This window comes from Anomaloglossus baeobatrachus, chromosome 9 (assembly GCF_048569485.1).
Source record: "Anomaloglossus baeobatrachus isolate aAnoBae1 chromosome 9, aAnoBae1.hap1, whole genome shotgun sequence".
NCBI classification, from domain to species: Eukaryota; Metazoa; Chordata; class Amphibia; order Anura; family Aromobatidae; genus Anomaloglossus; species Anomaloglossus baeobatrachus.
Window position 1 is genome coordinate 55567457 of NC_134361.1, and position 26626 is coordinate 55594082.

The window sequence follows — 26626 nt, forward strand, 5'->3', positions numbered from 1 at the left end:
TCCGCCGCCTGCTCCCCCTTCCGCCGCCTGCTCCCCCTTCCGCCGCCTGCTCCCCCTTCCGCCGCCTGCTCCCCCTTCCGCCGCCTGCTCCCCCTTCCGCCGCCTGCTCCCCCTTCCGCCGCCTGCTCCCCCTTCCGCCGCCTGCTCCCCCTTCCGCCTCCAGATTCCCCCCTTCCGCCTCCAGATTCCCCCCTTCCGCCTCCAGATTCCCCCCTTCCGCCTCCAGATTCCCCCCTTCCGCCTCCAGATTCCCCCCTTCCGCCTCCAGATTCCCCCCTTCCGCCTCCAGATTCCCCCCTTCCGCCTCCAGATTCCCCCCTTCCGCCTCCAGATTCCCCCCTTCCGCCTCCAGATTCCCCCCTTCCGCCTCCAGATACCCTCCTTCCGCCTCCAGATACCCTCCTTCCGCCTCCAGATACCCTCCTTCCGCCTCCAGATACCCTCCTTCCGCCTCCAGATACCCTCCTTCCGCCTCCAGATACCCTCCTTCCGCCTCCAGATACCCTCCTTCCGCCTCCAGATACCCTCCTTCCGCCTCCAGATACCCTCCTTCCGCCTCCAGATACCCTCCTTCCGCCTCCAGATACCCTCCTTCCGCCTCCAGATTCCCCCCTTCCGCCTCCAGATTCCCCCCTTCCGCCTCCAGATTCCCCCCTTCTGCCTCCAGATTCCCCCCTTCTGCCTCCAGATTCCCCCCTTCTGCCTCCAGATTCCCCCCTTCTGCCTCCAGATTCCCCCCTTCTGCCTCCAGATTCCCCCCTTCTGCCTCCAGATTCCCCCCTTCTGCCTCCAGATTCCCCCCTTCTGCCTCCAGATTCCCCCCTTCTGCCTCCAGATTCCCCCCCTTCTGCCTCCAGATTCCCCCCCTTCTGCCTCCAGATTCCCCCCCTTCTGCCTCCAGATTCCCCCCTTCTGCCTCCAGATTCCCCCCTTCTGCCTCCAGATTCCCCCCTTCTGCCTCCTGCTCCCCCCCTTCTGCCTCCAGATTCCCCCCTTCCGCCTCCTGCTCCCCCCTTCCGCCTCCAGATTCCCCCTCTGCAGATTCCCCCCCCCCCCCCCGCCTCTCCACCTCCAAATTCTCCCTCAGATTCCACAGAGTGACATCTGATTTTTATGGATACATTGTAAAGTGTAAATAATTAATTACTGTAAAAAATGACTGTACATCGATGAGAAGTGTAAAAAAAGCCACTTTTCTGGCTAAAATTCTGACTGTTTTTTTCATGAGAGATATATATTTATATATACAACTATCACAAGTAAACCTTAAGTTATATGTACTCACCAACAGCCCCAAAATCGAGTACAATTTGTGCTGCATAAAAACAAGACCTCGTGTTACCATATAATTTTAATTAATGAAATGCAGAATCGAAAAAAGAACATTTGCACACAGGAGCGACTGCGGCACTATTAGTATGTGTGATGAAGTTGTATGTGTTTTGCATGTGTCCTGTTACAGCCATTTTTCTGGGGATGCAGCAGATTCCAGCTAGGTGTGTTGGCCACACATGTGAGCACCCCGTAGTTTTTTCAACTTTTTTACAGGAGCATTTACAGCAACATTTTTAATGTTCGCCGTGATCAGTTTTGCTCATTTGCTGCCCACAGAACCTTTAATGTTCCATTGTTCATTTTTGTAGGATGACAGATACTTCTTAAGCGGATCCTTGGACGGGAAACTTCGGCTTTGGAACATTCCGGACAAGAAAGTTGCCTTGTGGAATGAAATCGATGGACAGACGAAGCTCATTACCGCTGCCAATTTCTGTCAGAACGGCAAACACGCGGTGATTGGCACGTACGACGGGAGATGCATATTCTACGACACAGAGGTAATGCGGCGCCGCCGGATCTGCTGTGTCCCAGCACACTGGGCATGTGCATGGGATTCCTCTTTGTATGACAGCCTCCTTACATCAGCCACTGTCCATGTGACCTTTTACAGCTTATAGGCATCATAAAAAAATAAAATAAATCTTTATTATTATATAGTGCTAACATATTCCACAGCGCTTTACATACATCAGGAACACTGTCCCCATGGGGGCTCACAATCTAAATTCCCTATCTGTATGTCTTTGGAGTGTGGGAGGAAACCGGAGAACCCGGAGGAAATCCCCACAGTCATGGGGAGAACATACAAACTCCTTGCAGATGGTGTCCTTGGTGGGATTCGAACCCAGGACCCCAGCGCTGCAAGACTGCAGTGCTAACCACTGAGCCACCGTGCCATCCATCATAAATGGGGTTCCCAACTCATACCACAAATCTTAATCTGCGACTACCTTACAGGGATTGTCTATTTTTTCTATACAGTTGCCACGTTCTAACATGGCAAAAGAGCTTCTTCTCTACCTAACCAACACTGGCGCGTCAACAATTGTCTTGGTCTTTGTTTAGAAGCAATCCACAAGTGACCACTGCTGCCAAATCGTGGGCATATAGGATGCTTCTGGCACCATGCTTGGTGCTAATTGAAGTGCTTGAAAAATCCTTCAAGTCCAAAAAACGTGGCGCTGATCCCCAAATATATTATATCAGAAGATTTTTTTATTCGGCTACTATAAAATATTACATAAAATATTTTATGTAATATTTTATAGTAGCCGAATACAAATTTTTCTGATATGATACATTTTGGGGATCAGCGCCACGTTTTTTTTTGATTTGAAGGATTTTGAAAGCACTTCAATTTCCTGGTTTCCTGTGGAGGTGATTTCACAGTGTATCCGATCCTAGTGAGCAGCAGATCAGCACAGAGATTGATCCTAAAGGGATCTATGGGTTTGACCGAACTTGAAACAAGGTGAGTGCAATTTATGCACATTTCTTAATCATTTTTTATGGTTTCGAAGTACTACATTTAGAGTGGCGCCACGTGTGTCCCTTTTTATTTTAAACCCCTCAAGTTTTACCCTCGTATGCTTGGTGCTAAGCAATAATGCCAGTCATACGGGGCTTCCTCTTACTGCCGATACTATTTTTGGTTTTATTTATTTATTAAATCCCTTCCCTCATCTACTATGAATATACTCCTGTGATCTACTGCACTTTTTGGGTTTTTTCTTGTACTTATATGTATGTGTATGTATGTATATATATGTACATACATATATATGTATGTATGTGTATGTATATGTATGTATGTATGTATATATATATATATATATATATATATATATATATATATATATATATATATATATATGTGTATATTTTTCTCCTCTATGCAGCATCTCTCCTATGGGCCCCCTAGATATGCAATTGACTAGCATCTGCACTGGGATGACCTTGCAGGACATGCGCATAAGCATTATTTCCCACGGTCTGAACTTTCTTGACCTGTCTTCTATCAGCGCTCTGTTATACTACTCGCTCCTGAGCCCTGAATATAACACGAATTTTCCTTTTTCTCTGTGGTGATGTTTCTACAAGTTTTAACATTTTTTATTGCTCTTAATAAAGGTTTTTACCTATTTTTAATGTTTTTTCCGGTCAGCGCTATTTTTTATTAATTGTGAATGTCACTTCAGGTTTTTTAATACACATAGACCCTATCCCTTTAATACACATAGATCTCATACCATACACTCCTCTTTTGTTTTCACATTTGATTCTTTTATTTCCTACACATCTTTCACAGAATATGGAATAGCCAGTTTCACTAATAACACTGACTTTGAGGTTTTAAGGAATCCACCCTATGTGGGTTCTAGTGTAATGTTCACACCTAGAAAAGGTTTTTTTTTTTTTTTTTTTCTTTATATAATGATTTCTGTTTTCTTTTTTTCTTTTCAGAATAATTTGTCACTCCTATAAATTTTATATTTGTTATTCATTATTATCTATTAGTCTATATGTGAATTTGAGTTCTACTAAATATCTGTTATGTCACTGAATCAGTGGTTCCTCCCACTAGTTTTTTTTTTTCTTTTTTTTCTTTCATCTAATGGGCGGTGCTCTCTGTTATCAGCTGTATATATATGTCTGACATCTTCATTTATGCTATACTATGTTGATGCACTGGTCCTGAAGAAGAGGTGTATCCTCGAAACGCGTAGACCGATGGAATAAAAGAATATGTTTATAACATCAACGTGCTACATCTTCATTTTGGCTGATGCGCGGCATTAACCCCCTCTTCACTCTGATTTGTATAGTCATACGGGGCGGACACTTATTGGCTGCAGTGGACATATGCTGATTGCTTGTAAATAAACACCAGTGGGACCATATACATGCCGCCATAAATCACAGAGAGCGGTATTTAAATGACGCCAGGGAGCCAATGCTTGCTGAAGGCCTCCGAAACTGCTGTGTTAATCCTCCTTTAAAGCTTCATATGACTATCACAATTTTACTATACATGGTAGCATATAATAGAAGCCATCCGATGAACACAGGTTCAAGTCAACTGGGGGAACCAAGAAAATATAGGAAAAGGTAAAAAAACAAAGAAACCAAAAAAAAAGACCAGGACCTCCAAACAGAATAAAGCAACTGTGAACAGAGTCCAAAATATATAAACAAAAGAATACCGCAGCACTCAGTAAGAGCTAAGATTACATGCAAACATTTCATATATGACACTTAGACTGCATTACTTCTACATAGAATATAAAATGTAGGTACTTAAATTGGCCAATTCATGAGAGCCCATCAGCCGCGACAAGGTGTATCTTTTTTTTTTTTTTCTTTTCCCTCTGCTGGGATCTTAAACCTAATATTGATCTCTTTGATTGCTTACTTATTTCGCCAAGCATTCCTCCAATCCTTCTAAGGCCCCCTTCACATGTCCGTGATCCCGGTACATATGACGTCGTTTTCATACATACCGGAGACACGGATAATGCAGACCCATTAAAATGAATGTGTCTGCGCACAAATCTGTGTTTTTTCACAGATGTGTGTCCGTGTAGCACACATGCATATCCGTGTGTCCCGCACGGCGACAAGTCCGTATTTCTCCTGCAGCACAGATCTTACACAAATCACACAATGATGTGATCCATGTGATATGTACCAGAGAAATACAATGATTTTCTATACTCGCGTGTCTCCAGCGATGCGGTCTTCTGCGCTGGTGTCACTTGCTTTTGGGCCCGCTCATTATGCTCATGCATATTCACTGCACCGCAGACCCAGAAGCAGCAGCGCCGGAGACAGGAGAGTAAAAAGTTGCTAATCTGTGTGCTATCACGGATAGCACACGGAGAACACATGCCAAAATCACGGTACATGGATGGCCTTACGCACCTTCAACACGTCCGTGAAAAACATGCATTTGAGGCTGTTTTCAATTATTGCGGGATCCCACCTGCCCTTGAAATTTGGAGAGTTTTAGCCAAGGAGAGACATGTTTGATAATAGGTTTAGGGTTCCCTCAAAGAAAGGTCGTTTGGTCATGGCTGATGGGCGCTCATTAATTGGCCTAGTTATGCAATTTAGTATCTTCATTCTATAAAATAAAATGCAAAGTACAATAATAAGCTATCAAAATGTCATGTGTACCTCTAAATGGTATCCATAAAATAAAACTCAGCTAAAAAATACGTCCTCACTAAGCTCTATGGATGGAAAAATAATGCATAAAAAAATAGAAAAATAATGAAATATTACACTTCTCAAAAAATGGCAATATAAAACATTTTTTTCTTTAGGGTACTTTCACACTTGGTATATAAAGTGAAGGGAAATTTGAAGTGACAAATATATCTATAAACCCTTAAAACATCATTTTATTATAAAATTTAAAAACATCCAAAATACACACTATAGAACCTAAAGTGCACAGGTGGAGAAGGGAGGAGGGTAAAGGATAAAGTAACCCCTAAATATAAACCTCCCTCTTGTCCACTACCTCACGCGGGGGTTGGCACCCTAAAAGCACGATATGGCGCCCCCACTCACCGCCGGCTATCCTTAGCCTGCCCTAGTTAACCCTAGCGGCAGGTATGAAAGGTGCTCAAAAACTCATAAAGTGCATAAGTGCGGATAGCTAATGAGGTATAAAAAGAGGATCATGTAAATCAATTGGCCTTAGAGGTTAGGCGAGGATGCGCCAGAAAACGTGGAGGGGACCTTAATAACTGTCTCCTAACCACTCCCTACCTCAAGCGGGGGTCGGCACTCTGAATACACGATAACATATGGCGCCCCCACACCACGAAGGCTGCCCCTAAAGAGTCCCTATTGCACCCTATCAGACAATATGCATACAAATATAAAGTGCCTGTGCTGTGGGCCTAAAGTGCATAGTGATAAATAACGATAAGGAGGCACTTATACTAGGATGCAATAATAAATTTACAGCAGCATTTTAAACCAGAAAGTGCATGTGCTTAATCAAAAATGCAGGGGACTAAGAAAGGGGTGTACTCATCACTGATACATGATCCAATTGTCGCCTTTGGTTGGGAGTGGTTAGGAGACAGTTATTAAGGTCCCCTCCACGTTTTCTGGCGCATCCTCGCCTAACCTCTAAGGCCAATTGATTTACATGATCCTCTTTTTATACCTCATTAGCTATCCGCACTTATGCACTTTATGAGTTTTTGAGCACCTTTCAAACCTGCCGCTAGGGTTAACTAGGGCAGGCTAAGGATAGCCGGCGGTGAGTGGGGGCGCCATATCGTGCTTTTAGGGTGCCAACCCCCGCGTGAGGTAGTGGACAGGAGGGAGGTTTATATTTAGGGGTTACTTTATCCTTTACCCTCCTCCCTTCTCCACCTGTGCACTTTAGGTTCTATAGTGTGTATTTTGGATGTTTTTAAATTTTATAATAAAATGATGTTTTAAGGGTTTATAGATATATTTGTACTTTCACACTTGGGTCATTCCGTGTCAAGTGGACCAGTGGTCCCCACTCGACGTTCTCCGATTTTGCTGAAAATTTATAAGGATGTACATGTATCTTTGAAAAGAGGTTCTGTAAATTTTTAGGGCCAGATCTCAAATATATTGGGCACTGTTGACCTTTCACTGGAGGCCCCCCCAAGGCTGCGGCTTCAGCTAAGAGGATTTTGCAAACTTTGGCACATAGCCATTAGAGTTCTATACTGGCTATGATGCTGAAATTTGGCATACTAGCTCAACTTTTGCTGCTAAACGCGATAAAATTATTACCGGCTATGACAAAACAATATTTCGTCCGCAATTTTGTGTCAAAGTAGCTTGCAAAACGCCTCGCATAACATTTATGCCAAACTTTGCCCATATATAACTCAAGACCAAAAAGCAATAGGAACTGGTGCTTTACCCTGTACAACAAACATCTTCATGACTTTGCATTGCTGCAATATCACGGTCAAAGCATATGTATTTGTGGAAATATTCACACCCACATATGATGAAAAACTTTAAAAAAACGAATTTTACCTATTTTTAGGTCAAATTACCCAAAAAGGGTACCCCTAAAATATATTCTGTTATCATTTGAAAGAGCACATTTTTCTCTACAAGGATCATTGGGGGTTTTTTTGGAGTCTCTCCATTTAAGAAAAGAAAAATGCCACTGAACCTGGTGTTATTTATTAATACGCAATGAATGGTAACTGCACTATTCAAACCCTTGCGTTGGTCCATGGTGGTTATACCACAACCAATTCCCTAAGAATTGGTCTTATAATCCTATTAAGAATTGTAATAATGCTGTCTTTCGAGAATTGGCAGCCCCATCGCCTAGGAGCCATGGCCGATAGCCGTGCAAGGCAAGTCGCGGGTGGTGTCTTTATCGCAGGTTCCAAAGCCTGAGGGTGGGTGTCTTTGCCTAGGATCCCAAGCCTAATATTGGGAATCTTTTGTTGGTTCCCAAGCCATAATGTTCAGTCTAAGTAAGTGGTCTGGAATTGTTGCTGAATTTGCAACATGATCGGGTCAGAGAAGCTGTATTGTCGGCCCATTGCTGTTGCAGCTGGTGCTGGAATTATTGCAATGATTGACGGCTCGGGAATCCAGCATGTATCATTTCTCACAGGCCAGTGAAAGCAGCTAGCTGCTCCATGAGGATGCATAAAATGTATTAATGCATCATGGTCGTCGACTGAAATTTCAGAAATATTTCCAATCCACCAGTTCCTATCGTAAATGCAGGCAATGTATTGCCCTGGCTGGAGGTTTGCAATTGGCACAAAAGGCATTTCTGATCTGACAGATCCATCTACATGGGCAATGAAAGATGAAGGGTCATTTCACACCCTTGAAATGCGAATCTTTTTGTCATCAATTGGCACAAACTGGTGACTTTCTCTTGTTCCAGCAATTGTATGTCCATCTTTGAACCTTTCCTCTTGAACTACCCGTATTTCGTCAATTTTTTCTTTTGGAACAAAAAAAACCTTGATTCCATTCAGTTGCTCGTTGCAAAAGTTGAATAAATCCACCGGGGTCAGTATTTGGTTTTCAGTTGGGCGTTGAAGACTGGCACGAGCTGCCAACCTCTTTGCTGTCCCTCCAATCCCATCACAGGGCGACTTTCCATGACTGGTACCAAAAAAATTCCATTCAGCGCTGATATTGAAATCAGCATTGTGGTGGCACAAGTTGAGAAAATATTTGAAATTTTTGTACTGGGCTGCAGATCCATCACTGAAGTAGTGGATATGACGAATCCCATTGATGAGAGTCTTGAGATACTCCACAATTACTGTTAAGAAAGTGTGGACTGCAACAAGGGTGTCAAATGACCCTTCATCTTTCATTGCAAATTTAGCAACAATTCCAGACCACTTACTTAGACTGAACATTATGGCTTGGGAACCAACAAAAGATTCCCAATATTAGGCTTGGGATCCTAGGCAAAGACACCCACCCTCAGGCTTTGGAACCTGCGATAAAGAGACCACCCGCGGCTGGCCTTGCACGGCTATCGGCCATGGCTCCTAGGCGATGGGGCTGCCAATTCTCGAAAGACAGCATTATTACAATTCTTAATAGGATTATAAGACCAATTCTTAGGGAATTGGTTGTGGTATAACCACCATGGACCAACGCAAGGGTTTGAATAGTGCAGTTAGCATTCATTGCGTATTAATAAATAACACCATGTTCAGTGGCATTTTTCTTTTCTTAAATGGAGAGACTCCAAAAAAACCCCAATGATCCTTGTAGAGAAAAATGTGCTCTTTCAAATGATATCAGAATTAATATATTTTAGGGGTACCCTTTTTGGGAAATTTGACCTAAAATAGGTAAAATTCGGTTTTTTTAAGTTTGTCATATGTGGGTGTGAATATTTCCACAAATACATATGCTTTGACCGTGATATTGCAGCAATGCAAAGTCATGAAGATGTTTGTTGTACAGGGTAAAGCACCAGTTCCTATTGGGTTTTGGTCTTGAGTTATATATGGGCAAAGTTTGGCATAAATTTTATGCGAGGCGTTTTGCAAGCTACTTTGACACAAAATTGCGGCCGAAATATTGTTTTGTCATAGCCGGTAATAATTTTATCGCGTTTAGCAGCAAAAGTTAAGCTAGTATGCCAAATTTCAGCATCATAGCCAGTATAGAACTCTAATGGCTATGTGCCAAAGTTTGCTAAATCCTCTTAGCTGAAGCCGCAGGCTTGGGGGGGGCCTCCAGTGAAAGGTCAACAGTGCCCAATATATTTGAGATCTGGCCCTAAAAATTTACAGAACCTCTTTTCAAACATACATGTACATCCTTATAAATTTTCAGCAAAATCGGAGAACGTCGAGTGGGGACGATTTTTAAAACTGGTCCACTTGACACGGAATGACCCACTTCTGTTTTTTTCCTTCTGTCACAATCCGCCCTTTTGGAAAACAGCGGAATCCGTTAACGGATTCCACTGTTTCCCATAGACTTGTATGGATGACGGATTGTGCCAAAAGGACCTGCGTTGCTTCCACTGGGCGACGCTGCGTTGCTTCCACCCAGCGGGAGGAACGCAGCATGTTTCGTTTTTTTGAGCAGCGGAATCCTCAGGATTTCACTGCGCATGCTCTCTCTGGCTCCCTGCACCCATAACCAAGGTAAATATCGGGTAACCAAGCAAAGTGCTTTGCCTAGTTATACCCGATATTTACCCTGGGTACGTGTGCAGGGAGCCCGGCACGTCCCCGCTTGGCTCCGCCCCCTCCCACACTCCACTCCGCATGTATACACACACACACACACTCACCTGTCCTCAGCGCAATGGCCCCGCTCGGCTCCACCCACCCCGCACTCCGCCCCCGCCCGCATTCTCGGCGGCCGAGCGATCAGCTGATCACCCGGCGGCCGGCTACTGGGAGCGTTCAGCTGATCACCCGGCGGCTGGCTACTTGGGAGCGATCAGCTGATCACCCGGCTACTGGGAGCGATCAGCTGATCACCCGGCTACTGGGAGCGATCAGCTGATCACCCGGCTACTGGGAGCGATCAGCTGATCACCCGGCTACTGGGAGCGATCAGCTGATCACCCGGCGGCCGGCTACTGGGAGCGATCAGCTGATCACCCGGCGGCCGGCTACTGGGAGCGATCAGCTGATCACCCGGCGGCTGGCTACTGGGAGCGATCAGCTGATCACCTGGCGTCAGCTAATCACCCGGTGGCTGGCTACTGGGAGGGATCAGCTGATCACCCGGTGGCTGGCTACTGGGAGGGATCAGCTGATCACCCGGCGGCTGGCTACTGGGAGCGATCAGCTGATCACCCGGCGGCTGGCTACTGGGAGCAATCAGCTGATCACCCGGCTACTGGGAGCGATCAGCTGATCGTCCACAATAGTCTGCCGCCGGTAAACTGGGGGGGGGGGGGAATCAAAACGGATTCCGTTGTTTTGTTGCATCTGTTGTGCCACTATATGCAACACATCCGTTGCATCCATCACACAACGCAATGCAACGGATACCGTTCATCGCAAGTGTGAAACTAGCCTTACAAGGGTCTGAATTGTTTTAACCACTAAAACTTAATACATCGGAACCTCGCTTAACGAGTAACCCAGTTAGCGAGTATTTCGCTTAACGAGCAAAGCTTGCTGTAAATTTCTAACTCGGTTTATGAGCATGCTTTGCCGTACGAGCAAAATACTCACCGCATACACTTCCGGTTCCGTACATCCACCACGCTCTAACCCGCTCTTACAGTCCGCACAAACACGCACACACACATATTATGCTCCGCTTAGCCTCCGTTCCATCACCGGCCTCATGGTTCTTGTAGTTTGCCGGTACAGGATGTGTATCGGGTAACCATCGTGACGATGGAGGAACTTCCGCTGTCAGCCGCTTCTCAAAGGCAGCGCATTGGCCAATCAGAGGCAAGCGACTCCTGCCTTTGACGTCAGCGTGCTGGCAGCGAAACTTCCTCCATCGTTGCGATGGTTAGCCCATACACATCCTGTACCGGCGAACTGCAAGAACCATGAGACCGGCGATGGAAGGTAAGGTGAGCATAATGTGTGTGTTTGTGCGTGTGTGGAATGGCACAATAGGGCACCAGGATGGGACATTTAACACGTTGTGGAAGGAATCGTCTGCATTGCAATGATTTCCTATTGGACATCTTGCTTTGCTGAACGAGTAACTTGGTTAACAAGAACACTGCCAGAACGGATTGTTCTCGTTAACCAAGGTTCCACTGTATATAAAGCTGTGTGTGTTTGTAAATGTAGTGTGGATTCCTTTAGCAATCACAAAATTTTGCACAGACCTCTCATTTGACTCAGGGAACATCATAGACTACTTTTTGAGGGACAAATTTAACGCTGTGCTTAGTGATTCACCAAAATACCTGCTTACATTAAAGTCAATGGAGCTGGGAACGCATCTTTTATTATAGACTCCTATTATGGGCAGAGAAAGAGACACACACACACACACACACACACACACTCACACTCACACACACACACACACAAAGAGACACTCACACACAAACTGCTAAACCTGGGGCATAAATTGTCCACAGTGGGTTCTGACTTGTATCTTGATGATTTTTGCTTCATTTCTTAGCATCTGAAGTACCACACTCAAATACACGTGCGATCCACAAGGGGACGAAATAGGGTCGGAAGAAAAATCACTGGAATAGAGCCATTGCCTGGAGAAAATAAGGTCATTAATTTTTAACTTATTTTTATGGATATTGATGTGAAAAGTCGTGTATAATATGTCTGAGATTTTTAACATCTCATTTTTTTTTTTCATTGGTTTCAGATCTTGGTGACCTCTAACGATTCTAGAATAAGGCTGTACGACCTAAGGGACTTGTCCTTATCTATGAAATACAAAGGCTGCGTAAACAGCAGCAGTCAAATCAAAGCCAGCTTCAGGTACAGGAAAATGCCGTCAGTCTGGGCGTTGTATGATGTGATCAGACGGCTCGCCTTATGAAAATACTTCATAACCATTGTAGCACGTATTGCAAAAAGTCCCAAAAAATTCTAGCTTCTGGTAATTTGCATAATTATTCATCCCTGGTAATGTCTCTTTAATAAGTCCAACATGGTAGCTCCCTATAGGAGTACACACAGATTTTTGTTTTATTATTTTTAAAGAGAATTTGTCAGCAGGTTTTTGCTATGTAAGCTGAAGCCAGCATGCTGCAAGGGTTAACACGAAAAATTCAGGGATGCCCGTCTTGTCACAGTCCTATATATTGTTTATTTGCTGTTTGTGTTTAAGCAGCAAGACCCTTATCAGTGCTTGGAGTCCTGCACACCCCCTCCTGTGATTGATACCTCACTGTCAATGTACTGTCTTTATAGAGAGCCTGGTGTGGGCGGGGACAGCTCTCTCAGCTCTGCTACATGGCTAAATCTAAAAATTCTGATTGTGTCAGAACGGCTGCAGCCACTAATTTAAATGACACATCGTTGGATTCAGGATCTCTGTCTATACATTGTGATGCTCTCAGATGAAGTAGCAAAAACCTGCTGACAGTTTCCCTTTAAGTAGCCAAAAACGATGAGTTTTCTAGTCAAAACTGTTCCAGGGAGCGCTCCTTTTTTGGGGAGTTTTTGGAGTTTTTGCATTTCCTGGAGTGTTTCTACTCCAAAAACTGTGTGAACACACCCCAAGACTCTGTACACCAGTTGGACCTACAAAGGGGAACCAGTACTTTGCAAGTGATAAAGCATTGCTAAGATATGACATTGATTCTTCATTAGTAGAGTCCTATCTTTTGGAAGCTGCCCACAGTACGACACCGTGCATGGGCGGAGTCACACTTTTTGGTGGCGGTGGGCACTGCACTTTAGGTATCGCAGAAAACCCCCTACCCTCATAAGATTTCCGCATAGCATAGATCTCGGAGTGCCCCTTTAATTTAATTTAACCCTTGACCGACCTGTTTGTGTTTTCAGCCATGATTTCACTTATATCGTGAGCGGTTCTGAAGATAAGTACGTGTATATCTGGAGCACTTACCACGACCTGAGCAAATTCACCTCTGTAAGAAGAGACCGCAATGATTTCTGGGAGGGTATTAAAGGTAAATTATAATAATGATATATAATAATCTTACAGTTATAATAACTATGAACATAATCTCCAAATCAGCAAGACGTGTCTCCTGACCCCGGAGTTTATCTTATAGTCCTAGATATCTCTATTCACACTTTTTTCCACTAGTTTCTTGTCACAAAATGCTGTAATTACATGGACAGCTACAAGTGCATCTCAATAAATTAGAATATCATCAAAAAGTTAATTTATGTCAGTAATTCAGTACTAAAAAGGGAAACACATATATTATATAGAGTCATTACACACAGAGGGATCTATTGCTATATATTATATAGAGTCATTACACACAGAGGTATCTATTCCTATATATTATATAGAGTCATTACACACAGAGGGATCTATTCCTATATATTATATAGAGTCATTACACACAGAGGGATCTATTCCTATATATTATATAGAGTCATTACACACAGAGGGATCTATTCCTATATATTATATAGAGTCATTACACACAGAGGGATCTATTCCTATATATTATATAGAGTCATTACACACAGCGGGATCTATTCCTATATATTATATAGAGTCATTACACACAGAGGGATATATTCCTATTTATTATATAGAGTCATTACACACAGAGGGATCTATTCCTATATATTATATAGAGTCATTACACACAGCGGGATCTATTCCTATATATTATATAGAGTCATTACACACAGAGGGATCTATTGCTATATATTATATAGAGTCATTACACACAGGGATCTATTCCTATATATTATATAGTCAATACACACAGAGGAATCTATTCCTATATATTATATAGACTCCTTACACACAGCGGGATCTATTTCACGTGTTTATTTCTGTTAATGTTGATGATTATGGCTTACAGCCAATGGAAACCCAAAAGGTTATATCTCAGAAAATGAGAATAATTACCACAAAATAGCTGCAAATGCTTCCTAAGCATTTAAAATGGTCTTTTAGTCTGGTTCAGTAGGCTACACAATCATAGGGACGACTGCTGACTTGACAGCTACAAGTGCATCTCAATAAATTAGAATATCATCAAAAGGTTAATTTATTTCAGTAATTCAATACAAAATGGGAAACGCATATATTATATAGAATCATTACACACAGGGATCTATTCATATATATTATATCGAGTCATTACACACAGAGGCATCTATTACTGTATATAATATAGAGTCATTACACACAGAGGGATCTATTACTATATATTATATAGAGTCATTACACACAGAGAGATCTATTCCTATATATTATATAGACTCATTACACACAGCGGGATCTATTTATATGTGTTTATTTCTGTTAATGTTGATGATTATGGCTTGCAGCCAATGGAAACCCAAAAGTTATTATGTCAGAAAATTAGAATAATTACCACAAAACACCTGCAAAGGCTTCCTAAGCATTTAAAATGGTCCCTTAGTCTGGTTCAGTAGGCTACACAATCATGGGGAAGACTGCTGACTTGACAGATGTCCAGAAGGCAGTCATTGAAACACTCCACAAGGAAGGTAAGCCACAAAAGGTCATTGCTAAAGAAGCTGGTTGTTCAGAGTGCTGCATCCAAGCATATTAATAGAAAGTTGAGTGGAAGGAAAAAGTGTGGTAGAAAAAGGTGCACATGTGCACTTGGTGCATTCTTTCACGGGAGCCATCGGCTATGTAAGGAGGGGGGACTACAGTACTTGGTGCTGTTTTCTACTTTTTTGTCCTGTCCACAAATGCTGATTTCCATCATGGAGTTTCTTCTGTTCCTGACATATGGGTGCATATTATTATAATGCGGTGTCGGGGCATACTCTTCATTTTCTGCATCCTGTATTTCAGCACACAATGCCGTTGTTACATCTGCAATCTTTGCTCCACATCCAAACCTGATGGTACCACCGGACGCATCTACTGACAGACAAGACACTGACCAGAAGGGGGAAGCGGGAGAGTCTATAGATAACATACCATCAGGTGAGTGATTACCTTGTTATTCTTTACAAATACTCACATGCCTTTTGGGTGTGGGTATGTGGAGCAGGCTCAAGAACTGAGCTTGCTCCATATACGTCATGTGCCAGCTGTGTAGTACAGTCTTGTGCTGGCCATGACAGCAGTGGCTGCAGCCAGCTCCAATTCCTGCTTTTACACCAGAGATCAAGGCCAATTACTCATCACTACATTTAAATGGTTCCTCTGCGTGCATAATACAGGAGGATCAACCTAAGGCCGTGGCCGCCATGATCTTTCTTTTTTTTTTTTATGCCTGTGTTTGCTGAACGAGTAACTTGGTTAACAAGCACAGTCCCAGAACGGATTGTTCTCGTTAACCAAGGTTCCACTGTAGTGCCCAGTACATGCTCCTTAAAGAGGACCAACCACCAGGATTTCTTTATCGTTCCTTTATGGGAGACCCAGACCATGGGTGTATAGCTAGCGACCTCCGGAGGACACACAAAGCACTACACTCAAACGTGTAGCTCCTCCCTCCGGGCTATATACACCCCCTGGATGACAATCTACCCAGTTCAACGCTTTGTGTTTCAGGAGGATACACACACTTTTATTTCCTCATATTTTTTTTTTCAATTTTATTTTAATTTTTTAAAGATTTGGAAGAAAAGCGGGTCCAGTCTGGACTCCCGGCATGTCCCTTCACGCTCCACTCTGCGGGGTGCTGTTAAGGTTGATCTTCATAAGGCTGGAGCCTTCACATGCCGTGCTCCTTCGCATCCTCTGTCGAGGCTCTGTTTGAAGTGGGAGCCATCACGGTCCTCTCTGCTTGCAGGAGTCCGGCTCCATCCGCAGCCCTGTCTGGTCCCTGCTGGAAGGAGCGTTAACCCCACTCAGGGACATGGCCCTGCGTCTCAAAGCTAAGTATTGAGACGTTTTTTCAGGGGTCCCGGGTGCTTTTATTATGGGGGCAGTATGTGCTTTAGCGTTACTGTTAATTTCGGCCGGTTCTGGGAATTTCCCATGAGAACCGCGCCGACGGTGCCTGCTCGTCGGCCGCACTTTAAAATCTAGGCCCCGGCTTCAGTTTGGGCCTAGTTTCGTTTTTGGCTTCTGCTGTATGTTTTGCATACAGCGCCGCCCACCGCCCGGCCAGCAGAGGGGAGGGCACTCCTCTCTAAGGAGATGTCCCCTCCCCTGTCTACCCCCCTGTATCTCTGTGCCTCTGTTTTCCCGCTCCTGGGCTTATACACGCCCCCCCTCCTTCTCCCAGCGCCATTTTATCAGCGTTTTTATCACTGAGAAGCGCTGGATGCTGCAGCTGCATACTTTTTGGAAAGCTGTCACTTTACAGGGGAGCGGTGAAATCCGGAGGACACAGAGAGCAGGGCTGGTAAGCCACAACCTATGGTTGTGGATTTTTATACACTCAGGCTTTCTACAGGAGTGTGTTTTGGCTGCAGAGCTTCCTCCACAGCAGCATGTCTGTCACTAGGAGCAAGGCTGCAAACATGTATGCTATATGCACTGCTTGCAAGCTAATTCTGCCAGAGCCTAGCACGTACCCACATTGTGATAACTGTGCTAATATGGTTGTGTCTCAGCCTGGAGCCTCCTCAGGGGTCCCTCAGGCTGCTTCGGTCCCGGTGGCTGAACCCCCGGCTTGGGTAGCATCCTTTTCACAGGCTCTTTCCAAGTCGTTTGCCGATTCCATGGGGCAGCTGTCCCAGACGCTGCTGTCTATGCATCAGCCTCCCTCTCAGGGTGTCTCTGCGGCTCCGAGCTCTGCAGAGCCCTCAGAGCATGTCCTAGGACCCCGTCCCCCTAAACGGAGACGCACGGACCCTTCTCCTTCCTCGTCCCACGGCTCTGATTCACAAGCCGAGGTGCGGGGCGAGGATGATTCACTTACTGTGGGCTCAGACTCTACCTCTATGTATCCCATTGACTTGTCTGACGGCGATGCGGACGTTAGTGACTTGATTGCGTCCATTAACTCCGTACTGAACCTCAACCCACAGGAGTCAGAGGATCAACCCTCTCTGGTAGAGGTACACCATTTTACCTCTCCTAAGAAACCTAGGAGTATGTTTTTTAACCACTCCAGCTTTCAGACCACTGTTAACAAGCCTAGGGCCTGTCCTGACAAACGTTTTCCGAAACGTAGTTCAGATGACCGTTTCCCGTTTCCACCGGAGGTGGTTAAGGACTGGGCCCAGTCCCCAAAGGTGGACCCTCCAGTGTCCAGAATCTCAGCCCGCACAGTAGTTGCGGTGGCCGACGGCACTTCTCTTAAGGATCCCACTGACCGCCAGGTTGACCTTCTGGCCAAGTCTGTATTTGAGGCGGCAGGAGCCTCCTTCTCTCCGTCTTTTGCGGCGGTGTGGGCTCTTAAGGCTATCTCTGCCTCTCTGGCGGAGATTCATTCCCTTTCCAGGGACTCTATTCCTGAGATGGATGCCTTAACTTCCCGAGCTTCGGCTTTTGCATCCTACGCCATGTCTGCCGTCCTGGAGGCTTCTCACCGCACGGCAGTGGCTTCCGCTAACTCCCTCGCGATCCGCAGGATCTTGTGGCTTCGAGAGTGGAAAGCGGACGCTTCCTCTAAGAAGTACCTTGCGAGTCTCCCTTTTACTGGGTCACGGCTGTTTGGGGAACAGCTGGATGACATAATTAAGGAAGCTACTGGCGGGAAGAGTACTTCCTTGCCACAAGCTAAAGCCAAGAAACCTACCCAGGGCAGGAACCAATCGAGGTTTCGTTCCTTTCGTTCCTCTAACTGGTCATCCTCTAAGCCCACAGTCTCGTCCACTACCGCCAAGGATCGTAAATCCAACTGGCGCGCAAAGCCGCGTCCTCAAAAGACCGGAGGAGCCGCTGCCACCAAGGCAGCCTCCTCGTGACTATCTGGCCGCGCCAGCAACGTCCTTGGTCGGGGGCAGGCTCTCCCACTTTGGCGACGTGTGGTTGCAACACGTCTCCGATCAGTGGGTGCGGGATATCATCACCCACGGCTACAGGATACCTTTTTCCTCCAGCCCGCCAAACAGATTTTTTCTGTCCACCCCCCCCTGCTCCAAAGCCGCCGCCTTCTCTCAGGCCGTGGCATCCCTGCAGACCAACGGTGTAATTGTTCCGGTCCCCGCCCGGGAACGGTTCAGAGGTTTCTACTCAAACCTCTTTCTAGTTCCCAAAAAGGACGGTTCCTCCCGGCCCATCCTGGATCTCAAGCTTCTTAACAAGCATGTTCAGGTGCGGCACTTTCGCATGGAATCTCTAAGATCGGTCATTGCCTCAATGACCCAGGGAGATTTTCTGGCATCCATCGACATCAGAGATGCCTATCTGCATGTGCCTATTGCGGTTTCACACCAGCGCTGGCTACGCTTTGCGATCGGAGAGGAACATTTCCAGTTCGTGGCTCTTCCCTTTGGCTTAGCCACGGCCCCCGAGTGTTCACCAAGGTCATGGCAGCAGTGGTTGCGGTCCTGCACCTCCAGGGGTTGGCAGTGATTCCTTACCTGGACGACCTTCTAGTCAAGGCCTCATCCAGTGTAGACTGTCAGCGGAGTGTCTCGCTCACTCTCGCCACTCTAGTCCAATTCGGGTGGCTTGTCAACCTCCCCAAGTCGACTCTGACCCCGACCCAGGTACTTTTGTACCTAGGGATGCAATTCGAGACTCTGCCGGCACTTGTCAAGTTGCCCTTAGTCAAACAGCAGTCCCTTCGTCTGGCGGTGCGCTCTCTGCTGAGGCACCGCCGTCATTCCATCAGACACCTCATGCAGGTGCTGGGTCAGATGGTGGCGTCCATGGAAGCGGTTCCCTTTGCCCAGTTCCATCTGCGTCCCTTGCAGCTGGACATACTCCGCTGTTGGGACAAGCGGATCTCTTCTTTGGACAGGCTGGTGGCTCTGTCATCACAGGCCAGGAACTCCCTTCAGTGGTGGCTTCAGCCCCTCTCCCTTTCACAGGGACGGTCCTTCCTGACTCCGTCCTGGGTGATCCTCACCACGGATGCCAGTCTCTCCGGCTGGGGAGCGGTGTTTCTCCATCACCGAGCACAGGGCACTTGGACTCCGTCCGAATCAGCCCTCCCGATCAATGTGCTGGAGATCAGAGCCGTGTTTCTAGCTCTCCTAGACTTTCACCACCTATTGGCGGGCAAGCACATTCGGGTTCAGTCGGACAACGCGACAGCGGTTGCCTACATCAATCACCAGGGCGGAACTCACAGCCGTCTGGCGATGTTGGAGGTTCAACGAATCCTCCAGTGGACGGAGGACTCAAAGTCCACCATATCCGCAGTCCACATCCCAGGCGTGGAAAACTGGGAGGCCGATTATCTCAGCCGTCAAACCGTGGACGGCGGCGAGTGGGCACTGCATCCGTCAGTGTTCAGGTCAATTTGCCGCAAGTGGGGCACTCCGGAAGTAGATCTAATGGCTTCCCGGCACAACAAGAAGGTTCCGGTTTACGTGGCTCGCTCCCACGATCCTCAAGCCTTCGCAGCAGACGCACTGGTTCAGGATTGGTCTCAGTTCAGTCTGGCCTATGTGTTTCCCCCTCTAGCGCTATTGCCCAGGGTTCTGCGCAAGATCCGAATGGAGGGCCGTCGAGTAATACTCATTGCTCCGGACTGGCCCAGGCGAGCCTGGTACCCAGACCTGCTCCGCCTGTCCGTAGGGGTGCCGTGGCATCTTCCGGACCGCCCAGACCTTCTCTCTCAAGGTCCGTTCTTCCGCCAGAATTCTGCGGCTCTCAGATTGACGGCGTGGCTCTTGAGTCCTGGATCCTGACTGCTTCAGGCATTCCCTCTGAGGTCATCTCCACCATGACTCAGGCTCGGAAGTCTTCCTCGGCTAAGATTTACCACAGGACTTGGAAAATTTTCCTGTCCTGGTGTCGCTCTTCCGGCCATGCTCCTTGGCCGTTCGCCTTGCCGACCATCCTGTCTTTTCTACAGTCGGGTCTACAGTTGGGTCTGTCCCTCAATTCACTTAAGGGACAGGTGTCGGCTTTGTCGGTATTGTTCCAGCGGCGTATCGCCCGACTGGCTCAGGTGCGCACCTTCATGCAGGGCGCATCTCACATCATTCCTCCTTACCGACGACCCTTGGATCCCTGGGACCTTAATTTGGTCCTCACGGCCTTACAGAAACCCCCTTTTGAGCCTCTCAGGGAGGTTCCTTTGTCTAGACTTTCACAGAAAGTTGTCTTTCTAGTAGCCATAACTTCTCTCAGGAGAGTTTCTGATTTGGCTGCGCTTTCTTCGGAATCCCCCTTTTTGGTGTTTCACCAAGACAAGGTGGTTCTTCGTCCGACTCCGGACTTTCTCCCTAAGGTGGTGTCTTCCTTCCACCTTAACCAGGACATTTCATTGCCCTCTTTTTGTCCGGCCCCTGTGCATCGCTTTGAGAAGGCGTTGCACACCTTAGATTTGGTGCGGGCGCTCCGAATCTATGTGTCTCGCACCGCCGTTTTTCGGCGGTGCACCTCACTTTTTGTGCTAACCACGGGTCAGCGCAAGGGCCTTTCGGCGTCTAAACCGACCTTGGCTCGTTGGGTCAGGTCGGCTATCGCCGATGCCTACCAATCTTCTCAGGTGCCTCCCCCGTCGGGGATTAAGGCGCACTCGACCAGAGCTGTCGGTGCCTCCTGGGCTTTCAGGCACCAGGCTACGGCTCAGCAAGTGTGTCAGGCTGCCACTTGGTCCAGTCTGCACACTTTTTATAAGCACTACCAAGTGCATGCTCATGCTTCGGCAGATGCGAGCTTGGGCAGACGCATCCTTCAGGCGGCTGTCGCCCATTTGTGAAGTTAGGTTTTGCCTACTTCTCCGTTTCGTTTATTTCCCACCCATGGACTGCTTTGGAACGTCCCATGGTCTGGGTCTCCCATAAAGGAACGATAAAGAAAAAGAGAATTTTGTTTACTTACCGTAAATTCTTTTTCTTATAGTTCCGACATGGGAGACCCAGCTCCCTCCCTGTTGCCTGTTGGCAGTTTTTTTGTTCCGTGTGCTTCACGGCTGTTGTTAGTAGACAGAGTGCTGGTTTTGCCGAGTTTTACTCTATCTCTACTTATGGGTGGATGTCCTCCTTCAGCTTTTGCACTGAACTGGGTAGATTGTCATCCAGGGGGTGTATATAGCCCGGAGGGAGGAGCTACACGTTTGAGTGTAGTGCTTTGTGTGTCCTCCGGAGGTCGCTAGCTATACACCCATGGTCTGGGTCTCCCATGTCGGAACTATAAGAAAAAGAATTTACGGTAAGTAAACAAAATTCTCTTTTTTCCTATATAAACTAAAGTGAATGCTATACTGGCACTATCATTCTGATTCTATACATACCTGTAGTTGTGAGATCCGACGTATAGTTTATGAAATACAGGCAAGTAAACTTTGTGAAATGCACTGTTATTTGATTGATAGGTATTGCAGAATATCTAATAGGTGGGTCGGGTTTTGCCAGTTATTCCCGCCCCTGTCTGCTGTCTGTCCTTCCTCCCCCTTGAACTTCCTCCCTCCTTCCTCACCTTGTAATAACAGAGACATGGGGTGGAAGGACAGACAGGCAGACAGGGGTGAGAATAACTGGCAAAACCCAACCCACCTGTTAGATATTCTGCAGCACCTATCAATCAAATAACAGTGCATTTCACAAAGTTTACTTGCCTGTATTTTAGAAACTATACATCCGATCTCACAACTAAAGGTATGTATAGAAGCAGCAGGATAGCGCCAGTATAGCACTGGCTTTAGTTTATATAGGAAAATCCTGGTGGCTGGTCCTCTTTAAGGAGCATGTACTGGGCACTACAGTGGAACCTTGGTTAACGAGAACAATCCGTTCTGGGACTGTGCTTGTTAACCAAGTTACTCGTTCAGCAAAGCAAGATTTCCCATAGGAAATCATTGCAATGCTGAGAATTCCTTCCACAACTTGTTAAATGTCCCATCCTGGTCCCCTATTGTGCCATTCCACACATGCACAAACACACACAAACACGCACACACACATATTATGCTCACCTTACCTTACGTTCCATCGCCAACCTCCTGGTTCTTGTAGTTTAACGGTACAGGATGTGTATCGGGTAAGTAACGCGACCAATGCCCCGGAGCTTTCGCTGCCAGAACGCTGACGTCAAAGGCAGGAGCCGCTTGCCTCTGATTGGCCAGCACACTGCCTTTGAGTATCCGGAATCAGTCGTGATGGTTACCCGATACACATCCTGTAGCGGCGAACTACAAGAACCATGAGGCCGGCGATGGAACGGAAGGTACACATATTATGCTCACCTTACTTCCGTTCCATCGCCGTCCTCAAGGTTCTTGTAGTTCGCCACTACAGAATGTGTATCGGGTAACTATCGCGACTGATACCGGATACTCAAAGGCAGTGGGCTGGCCAATCAGAGGCAAGCGGCTCCTGCCTTTGATGTCAGAGCTCTGGCAGCGGAAGTTCCGGCATCGGTCGCGATGGTTTCCCGATACACATCTTGTACCGGCGAACTGCAAGTTCCAGGAGGCCGGCGATGGAAAAGAAGGTAAGGTGAGCATAATATGTGTGTGCGCGTGCTTGTGCGTGCTTGTGTGTGTTTGTGTGGACTGCAATAGTGGGTTAGAGGGCGGTGGATGTACAGAATCGGAAGTGGGTGCGGTGAGTCTTTTGCTTGTACAGCAAAGCTTGCCCGTAAACTGAGTTACAAATTTACAGCAAGCTTTGCTCGTTAGGCAAAATACTCGCTAACTTGGTTACTCGTTAAGCGAGGTTCCACTGTATATGAAATGTACTATACTACAGTTTTTATTTATACTGGTTTTTTTTTGGGGGGTTTTTTTCTCCAGGTGCTTTGAAGTCTGATCACACAGAAGTGCTGCTCTCTGCAGATTTCACCGGCGCGATCAAGGTGTTCATCAACAGGAAGAAAAATATATCCTAATCTGAACTGTGACAGAATCAGCCTGTACGTTAATGGCCTCCACTCCTAGTATAATAAGCCACAAAACTGACCGTCAGATATTGCTGCAGCAGACGCCTCCGCACGGGAACATACAGACGAATAATGATCCTTTGCGTTACCCATCTGACCACTTTTCTCCACTCCCTCAGCTAAAATTGTGCTGCTAATTACCCCGCACCTCCCCGACAGATCATTCTTTTTGCCATTCTGCACTTTTTTTTTTTTCATCTATAAGTTAAATAAATTCATGGACCGATTAATGATTTAATGTAAATTAGGAATATCCTACGGTGGCGTCTTCTTTCCACGTCCCGGGCAGAATCCGTAAGATCAGTGTCCACTATTTCGAACAGCAGATCATTTTCTTCATCTAATGTTTTGTGACTATTAATGTTTTTTTTTTTTTCCTCCTAGATGTCAAATCCCTTTTTTTTTTTTTTTTTTTTTTTTTTTTTTTTTTTTGTCTCCTAATACAGATCATATCCTCCCAATAGATATGAAGGTAAAAGAAACCTGAGCCCAAATCTTGGGCAGCATAAATCAGAGCCTGGCTGATTCAAACACAGTATGATGATTTGGCCAGGGACCATAGGAAGCGATGAGACTGGTCCGGCAGCGCCCCTAGACAAACAAAGTTTTGTTTTTTTTTCCTGAAATGCTGGAGCTCATTATGAAAAAAAAAACCCATACCTGGCAGCAATTGTGGAGCCATGATCTGATTCATGCTGCCCATTGTTTGACTGACAAGTTACCTTTAAAAGGGAATCTGTCACCAGGTTTTTGCTATGTAATCTGAGATCAGCATAATGTAGGGGCAGAGAGCCCGATTCCAGTGATGTCACTTATCAAACTGCTTGACACAGTTTTGATACAATCCCTGTTTTCTCTGCTGTGGACGTAGTTGAGGTCAGAGTGAGCTGTGTATAACCTTTCCCACACCACTAATTGGCAGGTCTATACTGCCAATCACTGGTGGAGGCAAGGTTACACAGATTAGACTGACTGGTCTGCATGTTAAGGCCCCGTCACACTAAGCAACATCGCTAGCAACATCGCTGCTAACGAACAACTTTTGTGACGTTGCTAGCGATGTCGCTGTGTGACATCCAGCAACAACCTGGCCCCTGCTGTGAGGTCGTTGGTTGTTGCTGAATGTCCTGGGCCATTTTTTAGTTGTTGCTGTCCCGCTGTGAAGCACAGATCGCTGTGTGTGACAGCGAGACAGCAACAACTAATGTGCAGTGAGCAGGGAGCCGGCTTCTGCTGAGGCTGGTAACTAATGTAAACATCGGGTAACCAAGAAGCCCTGTCCTTGCTTACCCGATATTTACCTTTGTTACCAGCCTCCTCCGCTCTCACTGTCAGTGCCGGCTCCTGCTCTGTGCACATGTAGCTGCAGAACACATCAGGTAATTAACCCGATGTGTGCTGTAACTAGGAGAGCAAGGAGCCAGCACTAAGCATTGTGCGCTGCTCCCTGCTCTGTGCACATTTAGCTGCAGCACACATCAGGTAATTAACCCGATGTGTGCTGTAACTAGGAGAGCAAGGAGCCAGCGCTAAGCATTGTGCGCTGCTCCCTGCTCTGTGCACATTTAGCTGCAGCACACATCGGGTTAATTAACCTGATGTGTGCTGTAACTAGGAGACTGGGGGCTGGTCACTGGTTGCTGGTGAGCTCACCAGCAACTCGTGTAGCCACGCTCCAGCGATCCCTGCCAGGTCAGGTTGCTGGTGGGATCGCTGGAGCGTCGCAGTGTGACAGCTCACCAGCAACCTCCTAGCAACTTACCAGCGATCCCTATCGTTGTTGGGATCGCTGGTAAGTTGCTTAGTGTGACTGGACCTTTAGACCTGGTCCTGACAGTGTTAATCTCCTGTTGATAAAATACTGATTAAGTTGAAACTATAGCACATAAAGTTAAACACCATTTGAATTGAGGCCTCTCCTTGTACATTATGCTGCTCTCAGATTAAATAGCAAAAACCTGCCGACAGATTCTCTTTAAAGGGAACCTGGCAAGTCCTGTATGCACCCAAAACCATGAGCAGTTCTGGATGCATATTGCTAATCCCTGCCTAGCAGTCCCAGCCTTTAGTAGCATATATAAATGGATCTTTAGAAAAAGTATTTCGAAAGAGTCTTTATGATATGCTAATGAGACCAGGGACTAGTCCTGATTTCCCCACACTAGTCAGCCCTCTTAGCATTGCAGGACGCCCCTGTCTATGTGCTAACATACTAATCAATGCGCAGCGTCAGAGGCATGATCAGTCTCACCTCTGTTGCCACCGCACCCGCCACTGGATTTTGGAACAGTGCGCATGAATGGAAGTCCTGGACTTCCGGTCATGCGTACTATGTGCGCACTTACCGGATTTTGCTGCGGATTTTCCGCAGATTTGCTGCATGTTTCGCTGCAGAAAATGTTCATAACATCTCTGCAGTGAATCACCAGCAAAACCTATGGGCAAAAAAAATCCTGTGCGCACTAGGCGGAATTTGACAGCTGCATGTTTTGCTGCGGGATTCCCGCAGCAAAAACAATTGCATGTCACTTCTTTTCCGCACGTCGCTGCGGGATTTCACTCCATTGACTCCAATGTTAATCGTGAAATCCCGCAGGGAATAACGCAGGCAGCAAATTCTGTGCGGTTCACTGCGTTTTCCTGCGTTATTCCCTGCGGTATTTCGCGGTTTACCTCCGGTAATGTGCATCGCCTGTCTGCAGTTTTGCAGGGAAGTGATGTCATTACAGGAAGAGGAAGCCGTGCAGAGAGTAAACACAAACACAGATCACAGACAGACACATCACAGACAAAGAACACATAGACACAGAGAACCCACATAGAAAGCAAACGGAAATATAGAAAACAAAGAACGTGGGCTCCGCTGTATATTTACCGTCCAGCCGAGGTAAGCACACAGCAGCGGCCCGGTATTCTCAGGCTGGGGAGGGAGAGGGGCAGGGTTAATGTCCCCCGCCTCATTCCCCCTCCCGCAGCCGAGAATACCAGCCGCAGCTGCCCCGGCACTGTCGCATGCATTATGCGGCAGCACCGGGAGTGTCCTCGGCTCTTCTTGCTGCCGTGTAGCAGTGGCAGCAAGGTAATACAAGGGGTTAATGGTGGTGGATCACCACCATTAACTCCAGGCTTGATCATGGCAGCGTCTATGTGACAGCTGACATGATCAACCCGTAAGTAAAGTGAAAAAAACAGACACCGAAAAATCCTTTATTTTAAATAA

The 26626-nt window shown here is 46.5% G+C and overlaps 1 protein-coding gene across 1 annotated transcript in view; it reads left to right on the plus strand.

Moving 5' to 3' along the window:
* Positions 1-23650, plus strand: part of WDR44 (WD repeat domain 44) — a 163273-nt gene extending 139623 nt beyond the window's left edge. Inside the window, exons 15-20 of the mRNA XM_075323720.1 lie at positions 1644-1835; positions 11965-12066; positions 12169-12284; positions 13317-13444; positions 15295-15429; positions 23261-23650. Of these exons, the coding sequence (XP_075179835.1) occupies positions 1644-1835; positions 11965-12066; positions 12169-12284; positions 13317-13444; positions 15295-15429; positions 23261-23355 (768 nt within the window). The 3' untranslated portion in view covers positions 23356-23650. The remainder of the gene's footprint in view (positions 1-1643; positions 1836-11964; positions 12067-12168; positions 12285-13316; positions 13445-15294; positions 15430-23260) is intronic.
* Positions 23651-26626: the final 2976 nt, after the last annotated feature.